The sequence below is a fragment of the Theropithecus gelada genome, chromosome 16 (assembly GCF_003255815.1).
Source record: "Theropithecus gelada isolate Dixy chromosome 16, Tgel_1.0, whole genome shotgun sequence".
NCBI classification, from domain to species: domain Eukaryota; kingdom Metazoa; phylum Chordata; class Mammalia; order Primates; family Cercopithecidae; genus Theropithecus; species Theropithecus gelada.
This window is the reverse complement of record NC_037684.1, coordinates 35,621,893-35,647,205: the sequence shown is the minus strand read 5'-3', so window position 1 is coordinate 35,647,205 and position 25,313 is coordinate 35,621,893. Positions and strand designations below refer to the sequence as shown.

The 25,313-nt window shown below is 36.0% G+C and overlaps 1 protein-coding gene across 1 annotated transcript in view; it reads right to left on the bottom strand.

Annotated features, from left to right (window-relative positions):
- The window catches only part of EFCAB13 (EF-hand calcium binding domain 13), a 125,240-nt gene extending 100,508 nt beyond the window's left edge, over window positions 1–24,732 (bottom strand). The window contains exons 1-7 of the mRNA XM_025362903.1: window positions 24,686–24,732; window positions 22,390–22,504; window positions 15,878–16,038; window positions 9,362–9,473; window positions 6,774–6,904; window positions 5,968–6,050; window positions 3,127–3,270 (exon numbers count right to left, since the gene is read on the bottom strand). Of these exons, the coding sequence (XP_025218688.1) occupies window positions 3,127–3,270; window positions 5,968–6,050; window positions 6,774–6,904; window positions 9,362–9,473; window positions 15,878–16,038; window positions 22,390–22,419 (661 nt within the window). The 5' untranslated portion in view covers window positions 22,420–22,504; window positions 24,686–24,732. The remainder of the gene's footprint in view (window positions 1–3,126; window positions 3,271–5,967; window positions 6,051–6,773; window positions 6,905–9,361; window positions 9,474–15,877; window positions 16,039–22,389; window positions 22,505–24,685) is intronic.
- Between the last annotated feature and the right edge of the window lie 581 nt (window positions 24,733–25,313).

Sequence of the window (25,313 nt, the reverse complement as noted above, 5' to 3'; positions counted from 1 at the left end):
CAATCCACAATAGCAAAGATACAAAATGAACCTAAGTGTCCATAAATGGATGACTGGATAAAGAAAATGTGGTACACACACACACACAAACACACACACACACACACAGTGGAATACTAGTCAGCCATAAAAAAAGAATGAAATAATATATTTTACAGCAACATGGATGAAGCTATTATCTATCTTTCTGTTTCTGAGTTGTTTCACTTGAGATAATGAAAGCTATTTATAGGTAGGAGCCAAATGTATAGGTGGGAGCCAAATGTGTACACATGGACATAGAGCGTGAAATAATAGTTACTGGAGACTTGGAAGTGTGGGAAGGGGGTGAAGGATGAAAAATTACTTAATAAGTACAATGTATAACTATTCAGATAATGGTTACACTAAAAGCCAGACTTTACCAGGATGCAATGTATCTACGTAACGAAACTGCATTTGCACCCCTTGAACTTATACAAATAAAAAATAAAAAATATATAATTCCAAGGACCAAGCATAAGAACTTGATATCACCTAATGGAGAAATAGAAGAATTGCTAACATCAGGTCATGAACACCACAGATTTCGTGTTTTTGGAGGTACTGTTTCTACCATTAATACGAATACCCTTTCCAACCACTTTATTTATAATATATAAGTAATGTAAACTAAAGGTTATTAAGAGACCCATAAGTAGCTGAAATTTTTAGGAATAGATACAAACAGATTTCTGGCAAAAAGAAGAAAGCGCTGTTAAGGATGAAGAAGAAAACAGATGTGAGATTTCAACAGAAAAAAAAACACGCACACAAACAAAGTCATGGGAGTAAGAATTATTTTGGCATGTATGAAGATTTATGACTAATCGGAGTATGGGGTTCTTGCCTGGGAAAGGTACTGTGATAAAGGGAAGAGTGGTGAACAAAATTATGAAGGGATGAAGAGGCTAAGCATGAGAGTTTGGCCTAGACTCATTTGATAATAGGAAGAGCATCCAAATTCTTGAGCAGGAAGATGACATGGTGAAAATAGTATTTTAAGAGAATTAGTCTAGCAGTTAATGTGCAGGAAAAACTAGAGATTAGAGATAGAATGTTAGAATATTGGGGCAGTTTGAGCCAGGTTTTGTAATGCCTTTTATGACAAAATTCATATCTAATTTTTCTCAGCCTACGCTAGTGGGAGATTCTGTAAAATATAAATTAATTCATATATTAAATACCACCCCTCCCAACCCCAAAATCAGTTACAAAATTATTATCTTCTATACTTTTGAAGAAGTCTTTTTTACCTGGATTCTGAGAGACCATATAAGAAACATCAGCCACAGCTTTAAGGAAATTTGAAAAATCCAGCATTCCATTAACTATAAAAATGATTCCAAAACAGAAGGGAAAAAAATCTCCATCAGCAAACATTATTAGCAAACTCCCTAAGAACATAAGATAAAAATGGCAACTAAAAATGTAAATAGAATTAACTAATGACATTAGAATACTATTATCTATACACAGAGCAGTAGACATATATAGAATGTAAAAAGAATATTTACCAGAAAAAAATTTACATATTATAATTAGGTAGTAAATAGTGTTCTAGCAGTAATAAGAATGCTATGGGACTAGTACTGTAGATACAGCAGTGCTCTTTGCTCGACTAATTTTTATATTTGTAGTTCTTCAAGATTCTTCAAGTTAAATAACTATGAATTCATTTTCTCCTGTCATGAAGCAAATGAGCCCAACTTTGACAGGGTTTATTTACATCAGTGATGTTATCTATGTTATGAAGAAAACAAGTATAAATCTATATTTCAATTTAGTGTCATCTGAGCAGAAATAGCCTACAGAGGAATACTTAAGGGCTTCCAGTCATCTGCAGAGGAAATGACAAGGCTTGGTTGTTCTCACTTCCATACCACAGAAGCACTTTCTCCAGCACTGAAAAATCTGTCAAGTTGTCTATCTCCACTTCTTCAGTGTAACAACTTGAGAGTGGGTTCTCCTTTCTTTCAAAAACAGTGAAATATCTGTCCAAATTTTAATGAACTACTTTGACTTGTTTTCTGATATTGTTGTGACTTTGGGTTGGCAAAGATCTTTCAGATAAGATATCAAAAGCAATTCATAAAAGAAAAATTGTAGACTGGACTTCATCAAAAGTATGAACTTTTCCTTTTCTAAAAACATTCTTAAGAGAATAAAAAGTCAAGCCACAGAATGGAATAAAATATCTACGAATCACATATCCAGTAAAAGACTTATATTCAGAATATATAAATAATCTCAAAATACAATAATAAGAACACAATTTTTCAATGGGCAAAAAATATACAAATGGCAAACGAGCACATGAAAAGATATTCAACATTATTTAATCATTCAGGAAATGTAAATTAAAACCACAATCAGATAATAACCGTATATCTATTAGAACAACCATAATTTTTAAAGGCTGATCAATTCAAGGATGGCAGGAGCATTAAAAAAAAGCAGTATACAACAATATGAATAAATCTTAGTCACATTTACAATATGAATAAATCTTAGTCATATAATATTAAGTGAAGAAAACAAAAGATTATATACAGCATGAAAAACTTTTTACTAAAGTTTTTTAAACAACTAAAATTTTTGAACTATTTTACAAAAATACCTATCCATAACAATAATACTATTTGAACAGAAAAATAAGAGAATAATGAATATAGGATTCAAGATAATTCTTACCTCAGGTTGGGGAAAACAGAATAATAGGTTGCTTAGTAAAGTTTACGGTTAGATGTAAATTATTGACAAGGTCCTACTTTTTATTTTGGGTGGTTGGGTCAAGTACTTATTATATTATTTAAATTACATAACTAAATAAGATTAGACCATGCGTGGAACAATAATGAGAATATGTCATAATCCAGTCTAGTAATTAATCAATCCAATTACATAAACCTGAGGCCAATTTTCAATATCATTATTGTAAGCAATGTTCTTGTAACATATAAAAATGTTTCATAATATATAATATGACCAAAAATGATGTTTTTATAATATATTTCAAGGTTTAGCTTTCCTATCATTTGTAATTAATCTGACAAACATATTTATGATTGCAGACCCTTAAACTAATACTGAAAAGATAAAACTTACCATCAATATCAATAGTCTTTAGTGCCTGTCGCATTTCTAAATCACTTATAGAAATTCTCAAGATGCCGAGGATCACTGGAAGATCATTCACATAAATCTTACCACTTCGAATTTTACTAAAAATTTTACAGGCTTTATGAAGTGCTGCACAGACATAACAAAACAGTTAGTTAATTAATCAAAAATAATTATCCTTATTCCCCCAACTATCTTTCAAAAAAATAATAATCACTAAAAGAAAGGGGAGCAAATCTGTATTTTCAGCCTTTCAAACTTCTTTCTTTTTTACCCCACCCTCTTCAATCTTTAAATATTCAAATCTTTCAATCTGTTTCCTAAAGAACTTTCAGAAACTGTCAGAAAAGTCGCACAAGGGCACACAGGCAAAGGCTTCCACAACTTGCCCTGGGAATAGTAAATTTTTCCTCTGTGTTCCCATAGCACTTACTATGTATCTCAGTCAAAGCCCTTGGTATTATGATTGCTTGCATGTCAATATCCCTCACTAAACTGTCAGCTTCTATGAAGCAAGATTTTTCATTCTTCTGTTTCCAGTGCCTAATTAAGAAGAAATTCTCAAAAAAAGTCTATTGAACTGAATTTTTTGGTTCAGTGGATACTATACTTTATTTTCAGAAAAGAGGCAATCGATGATAGTGCTGTTTTTGTTTGTCTTTTTAGAGCCAGAGTTTCTCTGCTGCCCAGGCTGGAATGCAGTAGTGCAATCATGGCTCACTGCAGTCTCAAACTCCTGTCTCGAAATCCTGGGCTTAAACAATCCTCCCACCTCAGCCTCTCCAGTAGCTAGGACTACAGCTGTGTGCCAACATGCCCAACTAATTTTTTGTTTTTATGATTCTTTGTAGAGATGGAATCTCACTATATTGCTCAGGCTGGTCTTGAACTCCTGGTCTCAAATGATCCTCCCACATTGGCCTTCCGAAGTACGGGGAATACAGGCATGAGCCACCTCACCCAGCCCTGACAGTGATAAATACAAAATAATGACTAAAGAGTTGATAATAATGACTTTAATAAGTTTTAGTAGAATTTTGGAGGCGGAAGCCAGATTTCCATGAAATGGGAAGTGAGAAAATTCAGCAACTAATGAAAACAACTCCTTCAAAAAGCTTTTCTGAAAAACACTGAGTATAAAATTAGCAAAGCATAGACCTTGAGAAAGCAGAAGAAAATCAAGAAACAAAAGGATTAGTCTGGTGAAAGGGCACCTTTTCCAATGAGACAAGATGAAAGGACATGAATGTTGTTTGTAGGTAGGAATATCAAGGAGTTTAGGAAGCTTCCCAATAGCCTTTACTAACTCTCTACGAAAAAGCAAAGCCACATGATCCAATAATCCCACTTCTGGATATTTAGCCAAAAGAATTAAAATCAGGATTTTGAAGAGACAGTAGTACTCCCCTGTTCACTGCAGTACTATTCACAATAGCCAGCCTATGGAAAACAATCTAAATATCTGTGGAAACAACCTAAATGTCAGATAAATAAGGGGGGAAAAAGTATGTTATATACATATAATAGAATATCATTCAGCCTTTAAAAAGAAGAAAATCCTGTCATATGTAATAACATGAATGAATCTGAAGGACATTATGCTAAGTGAAATAAGCCAGTTAAAGAAGGACAAATACTACAGAATTCCAATTATATAAAGCATCGAAAATAGTCAAACTTATGGAACAAAGAATAGAATTGCAGTTGCCAGGAACAGGGGGTATGAGGAAATAGTGAGTTGCTAATCGGTGTGTACAAAATTTCAGTTACATAAGATGAATAAGTTCTGTAGAAATACTGTACAATATTATGCCTATAGATAAGAATAACCTACATTTTTACAATCTGTTAAGAGGGTAGATCTCATGTTAAATATTCTTACCAAAATAAAATTTTTTTCAAAAGAAACAGGGCAGAAAAGATTAAGTTTCATAGATTTCAGACTAGCAAGTTTTAATTTTAATTAAGTAAAACATTTTTAAATGTTTAAAGTTGGATAGGTGACATAATTGAGTATTTGAGGAGAGTAGTGAAGGTTTGGAATAGGTACCAAAGGAAACAGGAGAGATCACACCAAAACTTAAAGTGAATACCAACTGGTGCTAAGGGCAGCTGAGGTTGGAAATTGTACAGTCATAGTGGCACCAAATGGAGAGGTCAAGGAAATAAAATTCTAAATAAAAAGAGCTGGAAGCATAAGAGATTGTGAGTGAAGAATAAGACATTAAAGTCTGAGATTTTTCACATAATGACAATGTGCAATTTGTGGCCATCAGTGTTGGTCAGGGGAATCAAGGTAAAATAATTGGTTTTGAAAGTGTGAAGCTACAGCAGTATGAGTCACCCATTTGGACACTAAGATACACAATATGACAACCAGAGTTAAGGTAAAAGGAAAACTATGAGAAATTATTCCACAGGTATAAAGGAGAAGCCCAAGATATGGGAGAGGTCAGTGTCATGAAAGCGTGAAGGGTAGTATAAGCCTTAAGATACCAAAGAATAAATTCCAGTGATACCAGTGACTCCAGCACTTACTAATTTATCCATGGGATGTAATATGCAGACATTTTTCCAAAAAATACACTTGAACTAGTATAAGCTACATATTATATTTTACCTATCTTAACCAATACAACCAAAGATATTTATGGATTAAACTATCCACTTTTGCTTCCTCACAGCCCGCAGTATTTGCATATCATGTATTATTAGTTGATACCATAAGCCATTAGAATTAGATGAAGAGGCACTAACTGCTGAAACAATTCCTAAAAAGCACATAATAAGGAAATGTATTCAAGAAATTTTAGAACCTCTTATTACCACTTAATTCTTGTGAGTATAAATATCCATGGGTTACTTCATCATATAATGTCATGTAGAGGTTAGATAGCATTTCCTTTTCCCTGTCAAAGAAACAGTCATATTAGAAAGTGGCAATGAAAATATGCAAATTCCATTTTAAAATATTAGCAAACCTACCAATAGTCTGAGATTCATAAGCACCTTTCTTGAAGAACTGTCCAAGTTAAGGAAAATTCCGTATTCTTCACGTCAGAAGTCCCACCTTATTTCTTTTTGAGATATTTTTCTATAAAGCAGAATTTACCCTAGTCTGTAAATAGTGCCCATGACCCACTATCCTTTGACTGTGGTCCAATTTTTCCTATTCTCAATACGAGTCACAGCAAATTTTTAAGGAAGTTATTATAATAAAGCAAACAAAAACATCTTTAAACAGCCAAAGAATCTCAGATTCCATCACTTACCAGTAAAATGTCTGGAAAAGATGATTTATCTAATACTGTAACATGTAAATAACTGAAATCATATAATGTTAGTGTTGGAAGACATCTTAAGAGTCCATTTAGTACAAGATCCTTATACAGATGTGGAAAGTGATGCCCAGAGATGTAAATTTTACAAAAGTCTAAGCATGTGAGGTCAATCAGGACTCAAATCTAAGTCTTCCAATTCCATATACAGTGCTCTTATCTCTACACAATCCTAAGAGCATAGTTAGCATAAACTACTTGATATTCTTTATGTGGAAGGGATAAATGATTCTGGAAAGAAACACTCAAGTCTGAACTCAACCTTCAAGAAACAGAGTACAAGGATTTAAATACCGAGTAATTGCGGAAGATGTACAAAGAGGTGATGAAGTCTTGTGAAGGCTGTACTGATTCGGCAACTTGCATAAAGAGTTTTCTTTCCTAGTCACCTTCTCCTTTGACAGCTTCAGAAAAGGAGGGATAATCTAGAGCCAAATGCAAGTATGTTAGTGCCTGAGGTCACACTGGTAATTCAGCATTCTTGGATGATAAAACTCTTAAAAGATAATTAATCATACCTTGGCTCCTCATTAATTATGCTTCTGGTGTAAAATTGCCTTTTGTAATTAAATTACATTTAATATAAAGTAAAATTTAAATAAACTATACAATGTTCTTTTGCAAAGCCATGGTTTTCTTAAGTATGCACTTAATCATGTCATTAATAGTTGGTCAATATATAGTAATGGATTTTACAAAGCAGGGAAAACCTATGGTATAGAGAGAACAAGAAGACTCAGTCATCAGACTCTAGGCTATATATAAAGGCTTTGACTTAAGTGCAACATGGAGAATCAACACAGTTATTCAAATGATACAGGTAATTTTGTTTTTTATTATCTCTATCATTGAGCAAATTATCCACTTAAGATTGCATGTATAAACACGATTCCAAAAAGGCAAGCAGCTAGGTGGAGAGGAAAGTAGCACTTTAGAAAAATGAGAATTCTAATTATAGGTGTCTTCAATTTTACATGGAACCCTGAGCACTGAGTTTTAATGACCATGCAAGATGTGGAAAAAAGACTCTCACGTTACACAAGATTGACAGGAATTGGTACTGAGATGCCACACAGAACCAAAACCTTTAAAAGACAATGTTTTCAGCAAGAGTGGGGAAGGAAAAAACTTATCCCCTAATGAAAAAATATGATTAAAACATGTCTCCATCCCAGCTCCAGGTTGGAAAAAAAGGAAGACTATTCCTCCTGATTAGTCATAATCATAACTCTACATATATGAGTTTGGAAGTCAAATCTACACCAAATATATGGGCCAGGGAAACAGAAACAAAAAACTTCATTTAAAATGACCTCTGATTTGTAACACTTCTGAAGCGCATGGCAAAGGAAAAAGCAAAAGCAAATTATCTTTTTAAAAATTCTCTTGAAGAAGGGCAAATTGAAAATTCCCACAGATTTAGATCAACTATATATGAAAGAATGTACAAAATATATATAACACTCAAAGAACAAGTTAACATGAGTGAGAATCAGACAAAACAAAAAACACAACATTTAGATCCCCCAAGAATTTCGTATAGTGAATTGATCAGATACCAATCTTGAAATAACTATAGAATATGAGCAAAAAACATGACACACGGCATATTTTAAGAACCATCAAATAAAATTTCTGGAGGTAAAAAATAGAATCACTGAAATTAAAATCCCAAAGGAAAGGTTAAACTGTAGATTAGATTCAGCTAGATAAAGAATAAGTGAACTAGAGAGAAGATGGGGAGAAACTACCAAGAACAAAATCGAGAAACAGAATAGATGAAAAATATGAAGCAATGTTAAAGAATATAGAAAACAGGATGACAAAATCTAATACACATCTAATAGAAGATACAAAGGGACAGTAAAGAGATTGAAAGAGGGGAAATATTCTAAAAGATAAATATATTAGAATTTTCCAGAATTGAAGAAAGGCACGCATTCTCAGATTTAAGAAGCACAGCAAATACTAAGACAGAGGGGAGAAAAGGAAATATACCTCTAAATATATCATAGTGAGCGACAACACAAAAAGATATTCCATGTTCTAGTATCTGAAACTGTGAATGTCACCTTATTTGGAGAAAATGTCTTTGCAGATGTAATAAAGTTAAGATCTTGAAATGAAATATACAATGACAGGCATGCTTGTAAGAGAAAGGAAGAAGGAGATGAGATACAGACACAGGAAAAAAAAACCCATGTGAAGACTCATGGGAAGATGGAGGCAGAGATGGGAGTTATGTTGCCACAAACCAAAGAACACCTAGAGTTGGCCGGGCACAGTGGCTCACGCCTGTAATCCCAGCACTTTGGGAGGCCAAGGCGGGCAGATCACGAGGTCAGGAGATCGAGACCATCCTGGCGAACACGGTGAAACCCCGTCTCTACTAAAAATACAAAAAATTAGCCGGGGGTGGTGGTGGGCACCTGTAGTCCCAGCTTCTCCGGAGGCTGAGGCAGGAGAATGGTGTGAACCCGGGAGGCAGTGGAGCTTGCAGTGAGCGGATATCGCGCCACTGCACGCCAGCCTGGGTGACAGAGTGAGACTCCGTCTCAAAAAAAAAAAAAAAAAAAGAACACCTAGTGTTCCTGTTAAAAAAGCAAAAATGTTAGCAGCGAGCACAGTAAAAAAGACAAAAAAAAAAGTTTAATAGAAAAAAAGGCAAATTTTTCATAAGCTCCTGAAAGATTCCTTGTTCTATTTTTTTTTTTTTAAGAAGAAGGAAAAGGAGAATGAAGAAGAGAAGACAAGGAGCAAGAGGAGGTAGTAATATTTAAGACTGTGACATTTCAACACTTGGACTAAAAAATATAAGGGAATGTTTGAGGGCTAAGGAAAACACTTGAAGGTAAAAGAAAAATTTCCAAATCTTTATTTACCTCAGTTCTTTTACTGTGCTGTTGCACTTGTAAACTCTTTCTCCCACCTTTTTTTCCTACTGAAAAATCAGAGGACTTTTCTTCTCCACAAAGGAATACTGACGTTTCAAATCTAAATGACACAGAAATTGGAATCACTCTTGAATTTCTTTTTGCTTTTTCTTATTCTTTTCAAATTTTAATTATGGAAACTTTCTAACATATACAAAAATATACAGAATCCCATCACCCAGTTTCAACAGTGGCCAATCCTATTCCATCTATATCCCATCCCTGTTCCCATCCCTTATTATTTTTGAAAGAAATCACAGTATATTATTTCATCTGTAAAGATTTTAATAGAAATCTCTACAAGGTGTCTTTTTTTGTAGAGATTGGGCTGGGTGTGGTGGCGCATACCTGTAATCCCAGCACTCTGGGAGGCCAAGCTGAACAGATTTCTTGAGGTCAGAAGTTCAAGACCAGCCTAGCCAACATGATGAAACCCCATCTCTACTAAAAATACCAAAAAAAAAAAAAAATAGACATGGTGACACACGCCTGTAGTCCCAGCTACTCAGGAGGCTGAGGCACAAGAATCGCTTGAACCTGGGAAGGGAGCTGAGATCGAGTCACTGTACTCCAACCTGGGTGACACAGCATGACTCCATCTCAAAAACAAAACAAAACAAAACAAAAAACACCATATGACAGCTAAAAATTAACAATTTCTTAATACCATCAAATATACAGGCAGCATTCACATTTCCAGTTGTCTCGTAAATTTCATAAAACTTCTTAACATTTTGCATCAGGACTCAATAAAATCCCAGCATCACAGTTGACTGAAATGTCTTTTTAACTTCTTTTCATCTATAAGTTCTCCTTCTATACCTTTTACTATCATTATAATTATTATTACTAGGTCATTTGTCTTGTAGATTTTCCACAGTCAGGATTATGCTGATTGTATCACCATGGCTGTAGGATTCTAGACGCTTGAACATATTAAAGTTCAATAGTCGAGGGAGATGCAAAACCACTCTCTAGGTGGTGATGGTGATGTTATTCCATCAGGAAGCACATAATGTCCAGTTGGCTACTTGTGGTATTAGCAGCTACTTATAAATAATAACTAGATCTAGTAAATCATGAGGGACTGGCTGGGCATGGTGGCTCACGCCTGTAATCCCAGCACTTTGGGAAGCCAAGGTGGGCAAATCACCTGAGGTCAGTTCAAGACTAGCCTGGACAATATGGTGAAACCCTGTCTCTACAAAAAAATAATAATAATAATACAAAAATTAGCCAGGTGTGGTGGTGCACGGCTGTAGTTCCAGCTTCTCAGGAGGCTGAGGCAGGAGAATTGCTTGAACCTGGGAGGCAGAGGTTGTGAGCCAAGATTGCACCACTGCACTCCAGCCTAGGTGACAGGGCAAGACTCTGTCTCAAAAATAAATAAATAAAAATAAAAATAATAAATCATGAGAGACTGCAAAGTGGTTATATTATAAATCCATCATTCCTTCAATCATTAGTTAGAATATTTCTTTTTTCTGTGTGTAGAGATGGGATCTTGCTAAGTTGCCCAGACTGGAGTGCAGTAACTATCCACAGGTGTGATTATAGCACACACTACAGTTTCAAACTCCCAGGCTCAAGTGATTGTCCCACCTCAGCCTCCTGAGTACTGAACTATAAGCACACACCACCATGCCTGGCTACTAGAATACTTCTACAAATAGAAACTTTCTCTCATGTACTATTTGGTTGCCCAGTGGTACAGTTTCATATAGAATGGCAAGATATAGAGAGATTCAACTGATTTAAAAAAAGAAGAAGAAAGAAAGGCAAGATAATTGCTCTATTGTTTTCCTTTATTTACCACTTTTCATAACAAAGACTTGGCTCATTTGTAACCTCTAAAAATGACAAAATAATTTTATACCATTTTGAACACATAGACTTAAATGTATTTGATGCAGTTTAATTCCCTGAAATTATTATACTTATTGATGCTCCAATTTTCTCATCTTTTATAGGAAAAGGTGGGAGCCTCTTCAAGCAGGCTCTTGAGTCCTTCTGATGATGCCCTGGTAGCAGTCTTTTTTATTAACAGTTTCCTTATCTCCGGAAGACAAGATGTTCCAGGCTTACTGTACATTTCCTTTCACAGACATGCAATCAGCATTTTTCTAAAGAGCCTTTTAATAAGAAATGGTATTTCAAGACTAAAGTTTGGGCATTAGAAGCTGAACTTCTTTTTAATCAACATTCTTCTTTCTTATTGTTTCTCTTCTTTCTCCTTTTTCCTCTTATTGGACTGTCAAAACCTTTTTTATTTTTTATTTTTATTTTTATTTTTTTTTTTTTTTGAGACAGAGTCTTGCTCTGTCACCCAGGCTAAAAGCACAGTGGTGTGATCTCAAGACCTTTCATAACACAAACATTCCATAAACCAGGGTTCCCCAACCTCTGGGCGGTGAACCAAAACTGGTCCACACAGTAGGAGGTAAGTGGCTGGAGAGGAAGCATTACCACCTGAGCTCCACCTCCTGTCAGATTAGCGGCAGCATTAGGTTCTTATAGGGGCACAAACCCTATTGTGAACTGTGCATGCAAGGGATCTAGGTTGTGCCTCCTTATGAGAATCTAATGCCTGATGATCTTCTGAGGTAGAACAGTTTCATCCAGAAACCACCCCTGCCTCCTCCCCATCCCCTTGTCTGTGGAAAAAATATCTTCCATGAAACCAGTCCCTAGTGCCAAAAAGGCTGGAGACCACTGCCATAAACTATACAACAATAAGATAAAATGTAATTATGAATTACATTTGAATTAAATTTTAGAAGAGAAGACACATACTCTTATGTGTGCTTCAAGTAATCCAGGGTAGACTTAAATTTCAAGAACAACTTCTCAGGACAGAGACTAACTAGACTATATCTATGAGAGCTTCAGGTGAACTCAGCCCTAAGCAAAATTGTGACATAAAAAAAAAAATTATAATTCATGCCACTCCCCTTTCTTAGCAAGTACCTTGGCCTTTTTTTTCCAATTTTATTTATTTATTTTAAGTTGATAGATAAAATTATATGTATTTATTCTGTTTCTTAAATTTATTTTTTAATTGACAAATAAAATTATATGTATTTACGGCATACCCTGCTCCTTTTTTTCTGACTTATTTCTCCAAGAAAAAGTATCTTGCTTTTTTGACACACTATCCCTTTAAATCCAATCTCCCAAATTCATACCCTGTGAACCTCCATACTTTGCTCTTCACTTCCCTGAAGCTGCCAAATGATTAGATCCCACTGCAGTCCTCTAGTCTCAAAGCAAGGACTTTCAACTATTTTGCCTATGACCTACAGTCAAAAGTACATTTTCTATTGAGGTACAATATACATACACAGAGAGAAGAGGTGCAGTAGAAAGCAAGGGAGAGAGAGGAGGAGGGAAAAGCACTCTAATGTTTTCAATTCTATTCTAACTTATTTATTGGGAAAAAAAAAAAAACTAGTAGTAAACCAGCTGCAGTGGCTCTCACCTGTAATCCCAGCACTTTGGGAGGCCAAACTGGGAGGACTGCTTCAGGCCAGGAGTTCAAGACCAGCCTGGGCAATATAGTGAGACCCCACTCTCTCCAAAAAATTTAAAAATTAGCCAGGCATGGTGGTGCACACCTGTAATCCTAGCTACTCAGGAGTCTGAGGCAGGAGAATCCCTTAAGCCCAGGAGGTCCAGGCTGTGATGAGCTATGATCATGCCACTGCACTCCAGTCAGGGTGACAGAGTAAACTCCTTCCTCAAAAAAGAAAAAAAAAAAACAAAAACTAGTAGTGACCTCCTAAACTGATTTCATGACCCATTAATGAATTGCAACTTGCAGTTTACTGGTGCTTTATATACCCCATATATCCTTATTGAAGTTGAGCCTTCTTATTTCTAGTATAATCATGACTTCCACTCCATTACATGACTTTTGATCTTTCACCTTTTTTCAAAAAATGATAAAGAAAATAAAATTTTAATCTGATGAATGTAAGGCCTCTTTAAATTATCAGGCCCAAAGAGGCATTAAAATGAGATAGCAGTCACTGTCTCACATCCCCTTGAGCTAAGCAATTATTTCAAAGTTGCCTGCTATGTGGACTCTAGACTGTCACCAAGTAGCCACAAATTAACCTAACAATGCCATACACTGGATACCATAATTCATACATTACAGTTCAGCACTGTATAGCCAATCACTAATCAATGTTATTTCTGTAAACCAGTGAGAATTCCTGAAAAACAACTTTTGTAATCAACCCATCTCCTGATTGGTACCTTTTTTCTTAAAAACTTGAACCTCTCCTTTGTTCTCCAGAGTACCTCCCAAGTGTTTCCCAGGCTGCAGTCCTCAACCTGGACCCAAACAAACTCTCTACTTATATTAATTTTGCCTCAGTTTCCTTATTTAGGTAAACGAAAGTATAAGTGTATTTTTTAATTATGAGCTGCTTCACACATTTCATAGAATAAGGATGATTTGGTATACATAATGAATAAGTAAAAACATTTGTCCCGTACCCCATTTTTAATTTTTTTTTATTTTTATATATTTAGAGGGCACAAGTGCAGATTTCTCACATGCACATAGGCATTGTGGTGAGTTTAGGCTTTCAGTGTACCCAGCACAAAATTCAACCCTCACCCCTCCTCCCTTTTGTAGTCCCAATGTCTATTATTCTACTCTGTATGTCCATGTGTACCCATTGTTTCGCTCGCACTTACAAGGGAAAACATGCACTGTACCCCATTCTTTTGAGGCATGTGCTTTCCACAGTGCTAACCTATCTTGAACAATGCTAATGGAAGAAGATAAAGGGATGCTTCCACGACCTTCCTTTTCTTCCTAGGTAACAAGTTTTATCATAGTCTTCTAGAAATAATTGCTTCATCTTTTACCATCTACCAAACAGAAGTAGTGGTGAAAACGTTAGATTAAATAAAAGTGAAATACAGATTTCTGGAGGGTAGAGGAGATTTTTATTTAGGTGCCTCTCCAATCATAATGTGTAGGTAATTTCCAGTTTCACCAACAGGTAAGATGAGCATTTAGTTAAAGATGAAGTGACATAAGCTCTGAATGTTTTCCCAGAGGCTTCTGTACTTTTTTTATTTCTCAGTCATTTTATAAATAATAATAAATACAGATTGAGTATTTCTCCTACATGCATATAAAATGCTAGAACTTCTATAACTAACAAAAGGCAACCAGGCAATGCAGCATACAAGAAAGAACTGCTAAAAGATTCAAATAGCTTGGCCAGGCGCAGTGGCTCAACGCCTGTAATCCCAGCACTTTGGGAGGCCGAGGTAGGCGCATCACAAGGTCAGGAGATCGAGACCATCATGGCTAATACAGTGAAAACCTGTCTCTACTAAAAATACAAAAAATTAGCCATGCATGGTAGTGATCGCCTGTAATCCCAGCTACTCGGGAGGCTGAGGCAGGAGAATGGCTTGAACCCGGGAGGTGGAGCTTTCGGTGAGCCAAGATCGTGCCACTGCACTCCAGCCTGGGCAACAGAGTGAGATTCCATCTCAAAAAAAAAAAAGGCCGAGTGTGATGGCGTGCACCTGTAGTCCCAGCTATTTGGGAGGCTGAGGCAGAAGAATCACTTGAACCCAGGAGGTGAAGGTTGCAGTGAGCCATGGTTGCACCACTGCACTCCAGCCTGGGTGACAGAGTGAGACGCTATCTAAAAAAAAAAAGATTCAAATATCTTAATTTCATGGAAGGCACAAAGTCAAGCCAAGAGGAAAGAACCTTCTGTTTCCTTCTTAAATTCTCTTTAAGACAAACTTAACAGACATATGGATAATTGTTCTCCTCTAACTAGAATCCTATGATTCCAGTTAGCTTATAGCTTCCTTATAGGCTTCCACATGTGATACAGTTTGACTCTGTGTCCCTACCCAAATCTCAAGTTGAATTGTAATCCCCAATGTTGGGGGAGAGACCTGGTAGGAAGTGACTGGATCATGGGGGCAGATTTCCCACTTGCTGTTCTCATGATACTGAGTGAGTTCTCATGAAATCTGTTTGTTTAAAAGTATGTGGCACTTCCCCCTTCATTCTCTCTCCTGCTGGCCTTGTGAAGGTGTGCTTGCTCCCCCTTCCCCTTCCACCATGACTCTAAGTTTCCTGAGGCTTCCCCAGCCTTGCTTCCTGTCAAGTCTGCAGAACCATGAGCAATTAAACCTCTTTTCTTTATAAATTACCTAGTCTCAAGTAGTTCTTTAAAACAATGTGAAAACCGACTTAGACAACATGGAAGCCTATAGACTTCCACATGGTTGCGAGAGAAGTCAGAAAAAATGTAAGAACAGCTATTTAGGAGTTAAAATTATGCTACTGAAAGAATGACCACAAATATGTATGATCCTATACACACGGTACATTATGAGAACACATAAGCTACGTTTTGGCACTCTTAACTTGCAAAAGAATAATTCAATAAAGTAAGTTCAGAGTTTTTAACTTACATTTTTTTATATTCTGGGCTCAAACTCCTAACTTCCGGTGAAATTTTCTTCTCTATTGTTTTAGAAAACTTGATGTATTTCTTGTGGTTAATAGTTCCTGATGGCAAGCCAGTTGCAAAAGAATTAGAGCCATCATCTAAGAAGTCAATATTTTCCTCTGCCTGGGGAATATAAGAGCTACAATCAAGCATGTCATCTTTGCACATACATATTAAATATGAAATTCTGGGTCAAATCATTCATTTTAGATCGATATTCTTTCTCAAATAGTGCTACCGAAGAGAATTTTGATGAAAAAGGTTTTACTCACTAGTGTATTATTTTTCCAGATTCAGTACATACTCTAAATAACTCCAATTTTCCATAGTGCACTATACAGCTATAAAATGAACATCATGTATTAATATATCTAACAGTTATTTAATCTAGCAATTTTTCTTTTTTTGAGACAGCGTCTCTTTTTGTTGCCTAGGGTGGGGTGCAGTAGTGCAATCATGGCTCACTGCAGCCTTGACTTCCCAGGCTCAAGCAATTCTCCCACCTCAGCCTCCTGAGAAGCTGAGACCACAGACATGCACCATCACGCCTGGCTAATTTTTTTATTATTTGTAGAGATGAGGTCTCTCTACATTGCCAAGGCTGGTCTCAAACTTCTGAGCTCAAGCAGTCCTCCCACCTCAGCCTCCCAATGTGCTAGGACTACAGGCATGAGCTACCTCTCCCGGCCTGGATCTAGCTCTTAAGGTATCAAGGCACAAAAGATTATCATACTCTTTGCCAAGCAAGGTACAAAAGTTTATCATACTCTTTGCAAAGTAGTATTTTTATTATAAAAATTAACTCGATTTTAGATACAAACCAAAGCCATGATCCATGAAAAAAATAATCAGTAAGTTAAACTTCATTTAAATTAAAAGCTTCTGCTCTGTGAAAGATACCATATCAAGACAATGGAAAGAGAAGTCACAGACTGGGAGAAAATGTTTTCAAAAGACATATCTGATAAATAACTGTTATCCAAAATATACAAAGAACTCTTAAAACATAATAAAAAAGAACTCAATTTTAAAATGAGCTAAAGACTTGAACAGATACCTCACCAAAGAAGATGTACACAAACATGGTAAATAATGACATGAAAAGAAGCTCAACATTATAATGAGATTAGGGAACTGCAAATTAAAAGGAAACACCATTATTGACCTGTTAGAATGATGAAATTTTAACAAAAAAACTATAAAACTTTGATAAAAGAAACTGAAGAAGACACAAATGAGAAAATAGCCCAAGTTCATGGATTCAAAAAATTAATATTGTTTAAATGTCCATACTATCCAATGCTGTTTACAGATTCAATGCAATTTCTCTCAAAATTCCAATGTCATTTTTCACAGAAATCAAAAAATTCCAAAATTCATATGGAACCAGAAAACACCCCATATAGCCAAAGGAATTTTAAGCAAAAAGAACAAAGTTGGAGGCATCACACTTCCTAATTTCAAAACAATTATAAAGCTATAGTAATCAAAACAGAACGTTACTGGCATAAAAACAGACACACCAACCAATAGGACAGGATAGAAAGCCTAGAAATTTTCCAAATATTTACATTCAGCTGATTTTCAACAAAGGTGCCAAGTACACACAATGGGGAAAGAACAGTCTCTTCAATAAATGGCATTGGGAAAACTGGATATCCCCTGAAGAAAAATGAAATTGGGACATCATCTCACACCATATACAAAAATAAATTTAAAATGCATTAAATATTTAAACACAAGACCTAAGTTACAAGAAGATGGGGGAAAAGCTCTACCACATTGGTCTGGGGAACGATTTGTTGGATAAGACTCTATAAGCACAGGCAACAAAAGCAAAAATGGAAAATGGGATTATATGAAACTAAAAAGCTTCTATACAGCAAGGAAAACAATCAACAGGGGAGAAACAACCCACAGAAGGGGAGAAAATATTTGCAAACCCTACATCTGTTAAGGGGTTAAGGGGTTTATACCCAAATTACATAGGGAACTCAATTCAAGCAAGAAAACAAACTATCCAATTAAAAAATGTGTGAAGGATCTGAACAGACATTCTCAAAAGAAGACATACAAATGGCCTACAGGTTTGTGAAAAAATGCTCAATATCACTAATTATTAGGGAAATGCAAAATAAAACCACAATGAGATATCATCTCACACTATTCTGTTAGATATTCTGTTAGAATAGCTATTATCAAAAAGACAAAGGAAACAAGTGTTGGCAAGGATGTGGAGAAAAGGGAACATCTGCACACTGTTGGTATGAATGTTAGAACAGCCATTCTAGAAAACAGTATGGAGGTTCCTCAAAACCTAAAAACAGAATTACCACATGATCCAGCAATCCCATTTCTGGGTACATATCCAAAGGAATTGAAATTATTCATTTCAACTCCCATATTCATTTCAGCATTATTCACAATAGCCAAGATATAAAATAACCTAAGTGTCCATCAACAGATGGATACATGAAGAAAATGTGGTGAATATACACAAATGAATACTATACAGCTTTTAAAAAGAAGGAAACTCTGTCATTCACCATAACATGGATAGAACTGGAAGACATTATGCTAAGCAAAATAACAGGCACAGAAAGACAAACACTATATGATCTCACTTACATGTGAAATCTAAAAATGTTGTTCTCATAGAAACAGGGAGTAGAAAGATGGTTATCAGAGGTTGTGGGGTGGAGAGGTTTGACGGAGGAAGAGGGATGGGGAATGGGAAGACATTGATCAAAGGGAACAGAGTTTCAGTTAGACTGGAGGAACAACTTTTAGTGATCTAATGCATTGTATGGTGAACATAGTTAATAAATAATATATACTTCAAAATCACTAAAATATTGTTTATGTTCTTACCACAAAAAAAAAGTTGGCAATGAATATGTTAATAGCTAGATTAACTATTTCTATAATGTATACATAGATCAAAATACTACATTATGCCCCATAAATACACACAATTATTATTTGTCAATTTAAAATAATAATAAAAAACTCAATTAAGGAAAAAGAATGGCAATAATCCAAAACACTGACAACAACAAATGCTGGCAAGGATGTGAAGCAAGAACTCTCATCATTGCTGATGGGAATGCAAAATGTTATGACCACTTTGGAAGACAGTTTGGCAGTTTCTTACAAAACTAAACATGCTTTTACCATACAATTCAACTATTGTACTTGTTGGTATTTACTCAAACAAGTTGAAACTTTATTTCCACATAAAAACCTACAATTGGATGTTTATAGCAGCTGTACTCATAATTACCAAAACTTGAAAGCAATCAAGATGTCCTTCAGTAATTAATAAGTAAACTGTGTTAAATGTAGAGAATGGGATATTATTTAGTGCTAAAAAGAAACGAGCTATCAGGTCTTGGAAACACATTTTAAAACTTTAAACGCACATTAAGTGAAAAAAGCCCGACCTGAATGGTTCCATATTGTATAACTCCAACTATACAACATTCTGGAAAAGGCAAAACTATGGAGATGGTAAAAAACCAGTGTTTGCCAGGAGATGGGGGAAGGAGAAGTAAATAGCTAAAGCACAGAGGATTTTAGGGCAAAAATAATAATCAACACAGTAAACAGACAACCAACAGAATGGGAGAAAATATTTGCACACTATACATCCAACAAAGGACTAATACATAGAATTTACAAGGAATTCAAACAAATCAGCAGAAAAACCACAAGTACTCCCATTAAAAAGTGGGAAAATAACCTGAACAGATATTTCTCAAAAGAAGGTATACAGTCAACAAATATATGAAAAATGCTCAACATCACCAATCACCAGGGAAATGCAAATTAAAACCACAATGAGATATCACCTTACCCCAGCCAGAATGGCCATTATTAACAAGTCAAAAAACAATAGATGTTGGTGCAGATGGAATGAAAAGGGAAAATTTATATGCTGCTAGTGGGAATGTAAATTAGTATAATTTCCACAGAAAACAATATGGAGATTTCTCAAATAAATAAAGGTTGATCTATCATTCAATCCAGCAATCCCACTACTGGGTACCTACCCAAAGGGAAAAAAAAGTCATTGTATCAGAAAAAAACAAAAACACCTAACATATATGTTTATCTCAGCACAATTCACAATACCAAAGGTATGGAACCAACCTAAGTGTCCATCAACTGATGAGAGGTTAAAGAAAATGTGGTATATATACTATGGAATACTCCTCATCCATAAAAAAGAACAAAATAATGTCTTTTGCAGCAACTTGGATGAAACTGGAGGCCATTATCCTAAGTGAAGTAACTCAGGAACAAAAAAACAAATGCCGCATATTCTCATTTATAAATGGAAGCTAAGCTGTGGATCCAAAAAGGCATATAGAGTGATAGAGATTCAGAAGTGGAGAGGGGGCAGGGAAGTGAAGGATGAAAAACTACCTGTTGGGTACAATGTATACTATTCAGGTAACAGGTACACTAAAAGCCCAGACTTCACCACTGTATAATTCAGCCATGTAACCAAAACCCACCTGTACACCTGAAGCTATTGAAATAAAAAATATTAAATAAATAAATATCTTTCTCTACAAAAAAATAACAAAAAACAAAGCCTATATTAAAAAAAAAAAAGAAGAAGCTATATTGCTTCTAAATAGACACTCTTCCCACCCCCGCAAAAAAAAGAAATGAGTTTAGTGACAATAAACATGTTTAGAAAAAGAGGAATGCAGTTGGAAATATTCTCTCCTGAAATTTGGCTGTTTGCTTAAGACACCTGGCAGCATCCAGTGGATCAAAGGTGTATTAGTCCTGAGCCTCTGAACCCAAAGTTGACCCTGAAGATCACACAGACAATTTATAAAGATTACCAAGAAAGTTTAGAGAGAATCTCTATTTCCACAGGATGGAAATTAGCAGAACTATTTCAGTGACTTTTAGACTCTGCATCATTTGTCTTATAACAAAGGCATACCTTTAGATTGTTTCAAAAAGGCAATTCGATTTGCTGCCTTGATGAGATGTGTATTACAAATGATGAACAGATTCCTAAAGAGATTGAAAAAAATGACCCAAAATAGAAAGCAGAGGGGGAAAAGGGGTAGGAAATCTAAAAAGACAGAAAAACCTGTTACCAAAGGCCAAGTGAATGAAAACGAAGAGTGAGTAGAAGCTTTTGACACAGAAGAAGAAAAGAATCTTGGAAACACTGTAGTAAAAGGTAAGCCATCTGGGAAGTATAAATTACACAGTCTAAGGAAAACAAACTGGTATGATACTTTAATATTAATTTTTAAGAATTCATCTTCAAAATCATTTTATAAGGGCAAAATCAACAAAGTAGTAAGTATAAAAAGGTAAACTTTAAATGTATATATGTGTATATATATGATATAAAGTACATATCTCAGCACTTTTCAAGTCTCTGAGATTATTTTTCAGACTATATTATAGGTATATGTTTTACACAGTAGCGTCAGATCTTCTACAAGGATAAATTTAAAAGATTAGGACTCTCAATTGACAACGCTGAATTTCACTTGAGCCCTAAACTCCCAGAAAACAGTGAGGGTTAAAGGAATCCCCCCACCCTTTTGTGTTCTGGAAAATGGCTTACTGTAAACCACCCCTCCCCATATGACTTAGGTAAGACTCTGGAATGCCCCCCTTGTTTACTTATGACAATGCAAGACACACCCCCTCAAAATTCCCTTTCTTTGCATCATAAATTATTAGCTGAATTGTTTTATCCCCACTGATAATCAGAACAAAATAGACTGACTTCATGATAAAATACTCTCCAATTTACTTATATAATCATTCTACTGTTTCATCCCGTTTCCCCACACCTGGTTCTTTCCAGCCTCTCTCTATAAAAGAAAACTCCTGCCCAACCCTTGAGACACCTGCAGATCCTACAGTCACAGCATTCTTCCCATTGCAATAGTCCTCCTCCTCTTCCAATTTCAATAGTCCCTTTCTTCCCTTGCAATAATTATTTTGAATAAAGTCTCTGCTTACTAAGTCCAGATTTGTTTTTGTTTGAAAAAATTTGTCTTATTTGACAGAATACTAGCAAAAAAAAAAAAAAGGCAGAGGCATCTAAAAAGACAGAAGGGCATAAAAATCTGAAGCACAGATAAGATGGCTAAAGAAATTTGATGTCTTCTACATTATTTTTTGGTTATACTCTCACATCATTAATTACATTATCTACAACCTCTCATGTAAGTTTAACCCTTTTGATCTCCACAAAACTTATCCACCAAAATACTCTCATTGTACACCACAGAAGATCTCTCAGTATTATATGGGTTGTTGGGATGGGCGTTCAATATATGTTCACTAAAATGACTCAAAAGTCATCTCAGTTATTCAGCCAGTTCCTTATAACTATTACTCTATGAATTTGCTTACTGATCATGAATATGAGGTAATATAAACTAATTTTAAAAAGAAGAAATCTTTAGAAACTGATTTAAATACCTGGCAGAAAAAATGTATGTTAGTTTCCATCTTTCTGTTTAGAGGTAAATTCTGTCCTTAAAGAATCCACGCTTTGATGAACAAGTATGAATGAGCAATAGTACAAAAGGATTTCCTGCCAAAAAAAAAGAGAAAGAAAAAATCATATGCTTGTTTAGGACACTTAAGCAATTATATTTACCTACCTGAAGTTATCTCTTCAATGTAACACTGACTTGGGGTATGATACACAGTATTTCATCAACACAGATATGTGGGCAAACACTAGAAAAAGCAGTTAGTAGACTATAAATCACAGATCATCCAGTTCCTTAACTTTATCTTTTGTGGTATGAGGAGAAATCCAGTTTCAAATGGCATACAAAGCAAAGAAATCCAAGTACATCTGTTTATTTAAATAAACCCTGAGAAGCAGAACTGCTAAGACAGTAGTAATCACTCATGTTACTGCATGCTCACTGTGTGCTAAATATGATAAAGACTTGAAGAGATCAAGTTTCCCAAGATCACACAGCCAGCAAATAGTGGAGACAGAATTTGAATTCAGACAATTTAACTCCAAGCCTGTGGTCTTCAGTCCCATAGAACATTGCCTCTCAAAACAATGCTACTGCAAACAAAAGATGTTGTAGGCCAGGTGCGGTGGCTCACGTCTGTAATCCCAGCACTTTGGGAGGCTGAGGCGGGCGGATCACGAGGTCAAGAAATCGAGACCATCCTGGCCAACATGGTGAAACTCTGTCACTAATAAAAATACAAATCAATTAGTTGGGGGTGGTGACATGCGCCTGTAATCCCAGCTACTCAGGAGGCTGAGGCAGGAGAATCGCTTGTATCCGGGAGCTGGAGATTGCAGTGAGCCAAGATCGCACCCCTGCACTCCAGCCTGGGATATACAGCGAGACCATCTCAAAAAAAAAAAAAAAAAAAAGCCAGGCATGGTGATTCACACCTGTAATCCCAGCACTTTGGGAGGCCAAGGGAGATGGATCATGAGGTCAGGAGTTCAAGACCAGCCTGGCTAAGATGATGAAACCCCATCTCCACTAAAAATACAAAAATTAGCCGAGTGTGGTGGCACGCGCCTATAATCCCAGCTACTCAGGAAGCTGAGGCACAGAACTGCTTGAAGCCGGGAGGTAGAGATTGCAGTGGGCCAAGATCACACCACTGCACTCCAACCTGGGTGCAAGACTGAATCAAAAACAAAAAGAAAGAAAAGATGGTGTAGCCTCACTTCAAACCAAAGACTATCACATTATGCAAAAGTGATAACCAACACTTAGAAATTCCTCAAATTTTCACATTTTCAACTCACATCTGAGTTACATTGGATGAGCTAATTTATCACAGTGCCAGCCATATTACATTATATTACACTGCTAGTTATAATCTGTCTTTTTCTTGTAAAGTTTAGCTGCAAGTATTAATATTCTAACAAAGACAGAGTACTTAAAATCATTTTTATTTATTTCTGACGTATGTTAATAGTCATTATTTTTCAATGTGATATGTCCAACATTCCTGGAATTCAAAATATGTTAAAATAAAATAGAAGCACATTGAAACTACCCATCTCAGAAAATATCTGAAAAACATGCAGGTCTCCCCAGTAACCCATCCTATGTAATCTCTTCTAGATCTTCTCCAACCAGTTGAATCTTTACCCCTAAACTACTGTGCACAGCACTTAATGTCTTCACTATTCTTGTCTTCACTATTTAACTGACATTAATCATTTGCCTTGTATTTGTATTTAATTTTCATATGTATAGCTCCTATACCAACTATAGCCAAATTTATAAAGAACTGGGACTGGTAACTTATCATTCTTAAAATTATTTCTCACAGTATCAAATACAATGGTATATATACAATGAAGGAAAGAGTAAAGGAAAGGAGGGAAGGGATGGAGGGAGGGGAAAAGAGAGGGAGAGAGGGATGAATGAACAAATTCCCTTCCTACTAAGCTACTCATCAAAAGTTCTTGTTTTTTGGGTTTTTTTTGAGACGGAGTCTCGCTCTGTCGCCCAGGCTGGAGTGCAGTGGCTTGATCTCGGCTCACTGCAAGCTCTGCCTCCCGGGTTCACGCCATCCTCCTGCCTCAGCCTCCCGAGTAGCTGGGACTACAGGCACCCGCCACCACACCCGGCTAATTTTTTGTATATTTTTAGTAGAGACGGGGTTTCACTGTGTTAGCCGGGATGGTCTCGATCTCTTGACCTCGTGATCCGCCCGTCTCGGCCTTCCAAAGTGCTGGGATTACAGGCGTGAGCCACTGCGCCCGGCCGCTCACCAAGTTCTTAAATCATCAGAGTGCTTAATTAAGCAGAGTTGATACGTTTTGAATAAATCTTGAAAGGAACAATTGTTCTGTAATTTATTGATCAGATTATCAAAAAGTTGGCAGGTCTTAATTTGCTGGATGAATCAGGTACCGCATAAGCCTCTCCAAATTTAAAAGAAAAAATTAACTTAGAAAGTCTATTCCCTGTAACTCTGACAATATAATTGTTTCTCAGCTGTTTCAATCCTATCTTCTATCTGTGAATTTGCAGGAACAAATCAAGAGAAATGGAGGAAGTCGTATCCCTCTTCTCCAGTCATCTATCCATTCACCTTTCTATCCATGAATTCAATGTATATGTCTGCATGCTTAGTATGAACTAGGTTCTCTCCCAGGCTCTAGGAATACAGCAATGAACAACAACAACAACAAATATATACAGAGAGAGAGAGAGTTATGCTATTAAGAGAAATAAGGTAGTAACTGAGGGGAAAATGGGGCTGTGACGGTTTAAGATGAGAAAAACAAAGGCGGCTTCACTTAAGTGTGACTCTGTATGACATCCCTTCACAAAATACTTTCCTCTTTCATGCCACATTTCCCTCACAAGCCGCCCCACTCGCTCGCTTTTCCCTCG